This window comes from Oryx dammah, unplaced genomic scaffold (genome assembly GCF_014754425.2).
Source record: "Oryx dammah isolate SB20612 unplaced genomic scaffold, SCBI_Odam_1.1 HiC_scaffold_15, whole genome shotgun sequence".
NCBI lineage: Eukaryota > Metazoa > Chordata > Mammalia > Artiodactyla > Bovidae > Oryx > Oryx dammah.
Window position 1 is genome coordinate 38,586,457 of NW_024070199.1, and position 8,373 is coordinate 38,594,829.

At 62.3% G+C, this 8,373-nt stretch overlaps 1 protein-coding gene across 2 annotated transcripts in view; it reads right to left on the reverse strand.

Moving 5' to 3' along the window:
- The window catches only part of SYT7 (synaptotagmin 7), a 63,020-nt gene extending 54,789 nt beyond the window's left edge, over positions 1-8,231 (reverse strand). For both annotated transcript variants that reach the window (XM_040255984.1, XM_040255985.1), the window contains exon 1: positions 8,135-8,231. In XM_040255984.1, coding sequence (XP_040111918.1) covers positions 8,135-8,165 — 31 coding nt within the window. In that variant the 5' untranslated portion in view covers positions 8,166-8,231. The remainder of the gene's footprint in view (positions 1-8,134) is intronic.
- Between the last annotated feature and the right edge of the window lie 142 nt (positions 8,232-8,373).

Genomic DNA, 8,373 nt, shown 5'->3' on the forward strand with positions numbered 1-8,373 from the left:
TGAGGCAGGAGCCCAGAGTTCATCCTCTTTGGTACCCACTGGACCCTCTCCCCCAGGGAAACAAACCCCCAGCTAAGGTGGGCAGAAATCCTAGACCATCCCCACCCCCTGCTTCCTGCTACGGGGCACCCATACCCATTGCGCGTGCACACAGACCCAAATGCCAACACGCTCATCTGCTGCCAGTGCCTGGGTGTGAGGGCGTTCGCTCTGGGATGACCCCCTTAGGGAAGTGGGAAGACGTACCCAGGCCCTGCTGTGAATGGGCCCTTGTGCCAGGGGCCGTGGGCATGGAGAGGGGGGCGGCCTGCCTAGTTGCTGTGGAGACAGGCTGGCTCTGGTGGGGCTCTGGAGCTCAGGCCTGGCAGCTGGAGCTTGAGCAGCACAGCTCCTCCAGGGCCAGGTCCTGATGCCCATGGTGGGGGGGGGGTGCAGAACTGATTCTCAGGAGCCTTTACTGTGTTCACTGGGCCCTGGGACCACCCCACTTGGCTCTACATCTCTCCCTGGGGGACTTCCTCTGAAGCCTCGGGCCCCTAGGTAAGCCCCTGGGGGTGTGTAGCCATGCCCCCCTGCACCAGGCTGTTCCCTTGACTGCCCATTATCCACCACAAGCTTTCCAAGGGCAGGGCCCCAGACCTCCTGCTACGGGTGCTCTGGACACAGCCCTGTGCAGGTAAGAGATAGTGGAGGGGCTGGACAGAGGTAGGAACGAAGATGTTAATGGCTGGGGATCCAGCTCCATAGACGGGCCTGCCACCAGGCTTCCCACCCTCCACACTGCTGCGTTAAAGTTTTTCATAGAGAATGCTAAAAAGCCATCCATAGCCTGCCATTGCCCAAATTTAAAAAAAGAAAAAAAGTCCAATTTGCCTACTTCAGAATGCCAGGAGCTTCATCAGCTGGCCCAGCCTGCTGCACCCAAGACTCAACTCCTGTGCTTTAGTTGCTCAGTTGTGTCCGACTCTTTGCGACCCCATGGACTGTAGCCCACCAGGCTCCTCTGTCCAAGGGGATTCTCCAGGCAAGAATACTGAAGTGGGTTGCCGTGCCCTTCGAGTCTCCTACTACGGCCCCCAAAGACCTCCATTCCAGCCCTGCAGGCTTAGACACTCACTGCTGCCTCGACCGGCCGAGACCTGACAGGCCTCCGGGGCACTGCACGTGCTGTGTCCACCACGTGGAATGACTCCTTCCTGCCTGCTCACATGGCCAGCTCTTATTCTCCCTCCAAAACCCCCAAATCCTGGACCCAAGACTCATGGTCCTGGGTCTGGCAGTGTGGCTGGTCCCAAATCAACTTCTAACTGCAAGTTCCCAAGGGTCATTCCCAGGGTGGTCTGAGGATGGACCCGCTAACATACGCTGGGGGCTTAGAAGAGCACCTGGCATCTACTGAACGCTCCACACATCTTTGCTGTTCTGAAGTAGACGGACCAACACTGCCTCTGTGAAGCCCTCCCCACTGCCGGCAGCAGGGTGGAGTGGGGCTGAGGCAGGCCTGTCCTCCTTGGAGCTTCCAGAACCCGCATCCAACACATCAATCACTCAGTGCAGGGTAATGTTGATAACAGCTGTCGCTGGTTGAGTGTTTACTATGTGCTGGGTTTTCTGCTAAAGATGTTTCCTGCCTTATCTCGCCTCATCCTCTGACTCCATGGGAGGTAAGAACCAGCATCATACCCATTTAACAGGGGAGGAAACTGAGGCCAGGGTGGTGGGGGGACTTGCTTTAGGGACACAGTTGCAAGTGTCTCTACCAGAAGCTGTTTGACCCCAGACATCTGGCTTAAGCAAGCCACCCCTTGCTGCATGGACATGAAGTACGTAGCACATACCAAATGTTCCACAAACAAGAACTTTCTATTATTGTCCTGCTGTTATTATCAGCGGAGGGAACAAAGTCTGTTGGATGATCTAAGAGGGATTTCCTTAGGCTGGACCCCCTATAAACCAGGCTGCATGGGCTCAGTCACTCAGTCATGTCCAGCTCTTTGCAACCCCATGAACTGTAGCCCGCAGGCTCCTCTGTCCATGGGATTTTCCAGGCAAGGATATGGGAGTGGGTTGCCATAAAGCAGGAAACTCCCGTTTTCCTGGAGAAAGAAAGTGAGAGTGCGGAGGAAACCTTGGGCTGCCAGGAGTGGGGGTTGGGATGGCAAGAACAGGGACCTCCAGGATCCCGACCCAGGAGACTTGAGGAACCTGAGGGATGCTGGAGGGAGCCAGTGCCTGCAGGTGTCACGGCAGGCCCAGGTTGGGCAGGGCGGGAGAGGGCCGGCTGGGCACTAGCTGAGCTGGCCACTGCTCTATAGCCCCGCTGACACCACCCCGCGGTAATGAGACGGATCCAATTTGTACCCAGGGCCCCGCCGGGAGCAGCTGCTGCAGCAGGGTTTGAAGTAATTTAATTGGACACATTTGCCACACAGCTCCCTCCTCTGCTCCCCTCATGGAGCGCCTCACGCTGGCACCCCTTGAGGCCTCCCACACCCCACGCCATCCCCCACCCCAGCTGGAAGCAAGGTGCACGCTTTGCCAGCCCGCGCTGTGAGACCCCCACCTGCTAGGACAGATGCCTTGGCACCTCTCCTCTCTCATTCTCGGGGCTCCTGAGCTCTCGGGAGCCACGGGGCTGGCGGGGTTCTACAGGTGCAAAGTTCTCCCCTTTCTCCGAGGCAACCAGCACCTCCGACCCGCCTCTTCTGATGCGCAGAAAGGGTCACCCTCTTTCTACCCCTGCCAGCTAGAGAACCCCAGCGCCCTCCGCCCCAGGAAGGGCATCGGAGGGGCAGGGCCACTACCAACATGGGGGGGGTCAGTTCTCCTCTGAGAGCTCTGGGAAGGGGTGTATACACACACACATCGAGTTGGAGAAACACACCCAGTTACACACACACACGTTGACAGATTCACACGTTGTCCTGGACCTCCCCGTATCTGTACACACCAAAGCTCCAACCGCGCCCCCCCCACCATCCGCCCTAACATCCCTGCCGTGCACGCTGCACAGCCAGGTGAGGCCCTGCTCCCAGCAGATGGAGGCCTTGGAGGCAGCCAAGCTGGCAGGTGGAAGGGTGTGGCAGGGGGCAGGCAGGGCCCCTGGAGGGCACAGGCTCCGCCTGGCTGCGTACAGGGGCAGGGGAGCTGCCCTCCCCCAATGCTCTCTGTCACAGCTCCCGACGCACCTCGACACACCTCGCTACAAATCCACTCATTAGCTCCTGTTTACAGCGGGCGCGGCGCTTGGATGAGCTATTAGGGCCGTCCAGCTGCCACCCGCATGCACCCAGGTACATACACAGCCCAGCACTTCTGCCCACCGGTCCTGCCCTCCCTTTCCTGGGTGCTGGGGCCCCACACCCACAGTCACTGGGATCCATCAGTTTCCCAAACCTCCCAGCTCAGCCCCGCAGGCGATACACTTCTGCCAAGGGACCCCACCAGGCAGACGCTGCAGAGCCTCATGGGGCAGGCCCGACGCACCAGCCCACCTTCCGACCAGCTGGGTCCAGAGCTCCAGGCATAGGCTCTGGGCGCCATCCAGCCCCTTCCACAGGTCCCATTTTGTCTGCCAACTGTGTTCCAACCCTTGGGGAATTCTGCTGGGTGAGACAAAGCCCTGCCCTCTAGACACGAGCTGGACAGGGCCCAGCAAGGCTGCCCTCGCTGCCCGGAAGGTCAGGGACGTCCATGTCCGTGGAACTGGCACGGTCTACCTGGTACCACTGGCTAGGGTTCCCTGGCAAGGCGGGCGAGCACCCGGGCTAGGTCTGGCACAGGCTGGCTCCGGCATCAGGCCAGATCAGTGACCGCCCCAACAGACAGCGCTGACCTTACAGGTGGCATGTGCCACCTGCCGGGCATGCCCAGGGGACAGGGTGCTGGCCCCAGGCAGGGCTGCTCGGGCCCACCTGAGAGGCCTCAGCGCCTTTGGGGGGCCCGTGTGGCCAACTCCTCTTCCAGCCAAGAGTCCTCTGCTCAGGCCTGGGCCTCCCGCCCCCACCCCCCAGCCCCCACCCCCTCCTGGAGGCCCCCCTCACCACGCCTCTCTCCACTGTTCCCGGCATCACTCCCCTGGGGGAAGCAGCTATTGAAAACGGTCCAGCGGATTCAATAAGAATTCAGAGTCCCTGAGAGAATAGGGGGCGGGTGGGCGGGTCGGCTGTGAGGGGAGGTAGTGGGGGAGGGGGGACCGCCCACCCCTCCTCTGCCTGTCCGGCAGGCCGGAGCCGGCGAGAGGGGGACAGTCCTCCGTTGTCACCAGCGTCACCCCACGCTGCTTTCACTGTCCCTGGGGCCGGAGCTTGGGGTCAGCCAAGCCCTAGATGCCCAGGGCCTGTCTTTGTCCACCTGACACCCACCTGTCCTCTCCTTCCAGCTGTCTGTCCCCTGTCACCTGCTAGCCTGCTCCCACGCCGGTCCAGCCTGCTCGAGCCCTTCTTCCCGAACCAGGAGGGGCTGTGCGGTTCTCTTCCCCTCCACCATCCCCTGGTCCTGAGCCCCCCAGCCTGTTAGTCAAGCTGTCCCCACAAGGCCACTGGACAGCACGACCCAAGGCCAAGGGCGGGGGCTGGTCCTGTCTTCCTGGAAACGCTACAGTCTGGGGGTGCTGGCTACCTTGACTCAAGCCCCACAGAAGTCACACGTCCAGCCCTGCCTTTCAGACCAGCGATGGCCCGCCGGGAAGTCCCGTGATCTTCAGCTCGAGGCTCTGACTCAAGCCCGGGAGGCAGGCCTGGGAAGTCTGGGCCGGTGGAGGTGGGGTGGGTGGGAGGTGGGAGGGGAGAGTTTGTCTGTGAAACGGTCAGATGGTCATACCTTCCTGGGCCGTCCCACACCCCAGTCCCCGTCCCTAACCTTGATGGCCCTCACAGTGTGTGGCCCCAATCTGCCCTTTCGGCCAGGCCCTGATTCTTGTGCCACACACCAGCCAGCAGCCTCTGCCTCTCACTTGTGCCCATGGGTGGACAGGTTGGTCTTGGGGTTGAGAGAGAAGACCTGCTGTGCCAAGGCCCCCTGGCCCGTGGGGTGTCCCCCACACTCCTTAGGAATGACATACCCAGCAGAGCTGCTGTGGGGGGGTTGGAGCAGACTCCGCTAGCAGGTGGACAGACAGAGGAGACTTTAAGTACCACTGTCCCCAAGGACAAGTTCAGGGAGGGCTGGGGCCAGGGCTGGCGGCCCTCAGGACCTGAACTCTCTCCCAGAGCGATCGCACCAGCCCAGGCTTTCCTTCTCTGGCCTTGCTCACTCGCTCACTGCAAGGTCACCTCTCCCTGCCTCCCTCTCTGCTGCCGTCCTGCCTGCCCACTGCAACGCTGACCCCTGTGGGCCGGCCGAGGCCCTGCCCTGCCCAGGGACAGGGACACAGAGCGGCCAGGCCAGCCCAGCTTTGGGATGAACAGAAGATAGAGGCCGTGGGCCAGAAGAGGGCTGCCTGTCTACGGGAGGGTGGAGGAGAGCTTGCAGGCTGGCTGGGGGGAAGTGGGGCAGAGTTTGGAGTAGGAGTGATGGAGGTGTGGGGTGGGGGGCTGGTCTTTCTTCTCCACTGGGCTCCGGCTTTGCCCCACAGTCCCATTGCTTCGGCCAAGGAAGAGAATTCAGATCTGGAAGAGAATGGCCTGCGGGCCAGGGGCCCACACAGAGCTTGCCTGTCCCCTGTTGGGGTAATGGTCTTAGCAGTAGGCTGAATCCTGTAGGGACTTGCAGAGGGCATGCGTTACAGGAGAGAGTACCATAGGGACCTTCTGGAACCAGCCTGGGGCAGGGGGGAGCAGGAAAGGACAGGAGACGAAGATCTTTTTTTGAAAGGATTGGGCCGCAGGTGTTGAAGGCAGTGGGATGAAGTGATGAGGATGTAAAAGGTCCACTGGCCTTCGGGGGACCAGAGGGATGGGCCTGAATCACACAGGAATTCATTGGCATATCTTACTCCCATCCAGTGCCAGCCTTGGGGGACACACTCCCTGCCTGGGGGAGCAGAGTCCGGGGAGCCTGGGGTGAGCTGGGAAAGGGGGAAAGCCTGGCCTGGAGCTGTAAGGATGAGAGGAGGTGGGCAGGGAGGCCAGGGGGCGCAGAGTCCAGACTGAGGTCCCTGGCTTCTCAGAGATCCCCAGAGATCTAGGATCAAAAGCAAATTCTGCCCTCTGCAGCCTATTTCTGACCCCATCCAGCCCATTGCCCACCTCAGACAGAAGTAAACTGGTCATATGTAAGGCCAGTCTGTTTCCACCAGAACTGGCCCTGCCAGAGGACTGGTGAGTCCTGCAACTGGAGTGGGCAAGACAGGTCTCTGGCCCAGACAGGGAGGCCCATTCAAGGGGGAGAAGGAAAAGTCTAAGGGCTGCCAGCAGGCCAGGGGGCAGCACTGGGTTCCAGGCCCTCTGCCCAGAAGATGCCAAGCACATCAAGTTGGCCTCCGTGGAGAGGGCAGAGGTGCTTGGGGTTGTGGTGATGTCATGGTGCCCAGGCGTGGGAGGAAAGAGGAGGGAAGGAGAGGGGACAAGGGCAGGGCCCAGGCCACTGGCCTAACAGGAGGCTGCCTGCCTGGCAGGGGGAGGGGAGAGTTCTCACTGCATCCCCCTCTTCCACCTTCACACCCCAGAGCTGGTCTCCGCACTGAGCTATTGGCTTCTGAGAGCACGGTCCAAGCAAGAGAACGCCTCTGTCCTTGGTCCCAGTGTTGGAAGCTGGCAGCCCACTTGGGGGAAGGGGCCACGGTGGGTGATCTGGGTCCTGAGAGATGAAGGGAGGGGTCTCCAAAGGCAATGTCCCTTCAGCCATCACCTAGAGGACATTCACAGGTGGCCATGAGGCTGCAGAGTGGGAGACTGAGTCCTCTTTCACACACATACGCAAGCACAGAATGAGTGCAATGCCTGGCACCCAGGAGGTCCTCCTGGGTGGGCTCGAGCTGCTATGACTTGATGAGGCTGAGGACAGACGCAGGGGCAGGCTCAGCCTGCTCCTAGAAGGAAAGAGCAAATGTGGGGCTGGGGCAAGAGCGGGCAAAGCTGGCACCACAAGAGTGCCCTCAAAAGCCTTAGGGCTCTAGGCCCCTTCTGCAGAGGGCCTCAGAGCTGTCCCCACCCCCCACCCAAGGCCCCCAGAACACGGAGGTTAGCATCAGTAAGCTTAGAGGCTCTTGGTCTGAGAGCAAGTCCTCGGGCTTGGGAGTCGTGCATTCAGCATCAGAGAGAAACCCAGAAGCAGAGACCTGCTGCTAGGACTGGCAGACTGGGGGTGCTGAGTCTGGGGTGGGGCACCCCAGGTGGGAGTTGAGACTGAGCCTGGGGAGGAGCGGCAGGGGACCTGCCTACAGGTGGGCACTGTGTGAGGAGGCGTCATCAGGAGCCAAGGAGGAAATGGCAGAGCAATTTCCCGAGGAAGGTGGAAAGATTCCTGCTTCCAAGACGCCTAGCAGACGTGGGCTTTCAGGCCACTCCCCGGCTTGGGCTCCGCAGAAATGCAAAGGAGCACGGCCCCTCCCCCTCCCACCCCCGACAGGACAAGAGTGAGTTTGGGGTTCTTTGCTCTCCCCCTCCCCAAGGCCAGGAGAACATTCCCCTGGCACCCCTATTCTCACCAATCTCTGCTCTCTTTCCCTTCAGGTACCCCTGCCTCCCTCCTCATCGTTCCTGGGGCTCACCGCCCTCCAGAAGCCCCCCTCCCTTGCGGCTGCACCAGATTTCCACTTGCCCCCTGGCACCCTCTCGGTTCACAGTTGTCACGGCCGATGTCACTCCGCTTCCCCGTGCCCACAACCTTGGCCGAGAGCTGCCCGGGACCCAGGGGTGCCTCTGAGGGCACTGCGGGGGCGGCAGCTCCCCGCTCCGCCACACACGTTGTCCTTGGGCTGCGGGGGGTGGGGGGGGAGGTCTTTGTGGGGACACTGCGAAGCCGGCGCCGGGCATCAAGCTCGGCAGTGCCCGGACGGACTGCGGGGGGCCGGGGTCCGAGCTGCTGCCGCTCCAGCCCGCGCCCCCGGGGCTGGGGTGACCCTGGGTGAGGGGAGTCCGTGCGGCTCGGTTGGACAGCAGCCCCCGGCTGGGGCTCCGAGACGGCGCCCTGCCGCTGCCGCCGTCCTGCCCGCCGGTGCGGGGCGCCCCAGACCGCGCGGGGCCGCGCTTACCTGGGCTGGCCGCCTCCGGGTCCCGGTACATGGTCCCCTCGTCGCCGGCTCCCTCCGGGCTCTTTAGAGCCGCCCGCGGCCGCGCGTTGCTCCGCCGCCGCTGCAGGGCATGGGGCCGGGCGACCCCCGGGGGCGGGTCCGAGGGCGAGGGCCGTGCGGGCTGCACGGAGCCGCGGAGCCGGGGAGCGGGGGCCGCCCGCCAGCCCTCCCGCCCGCCCGCCGAGCACGCTGCCGCCGCC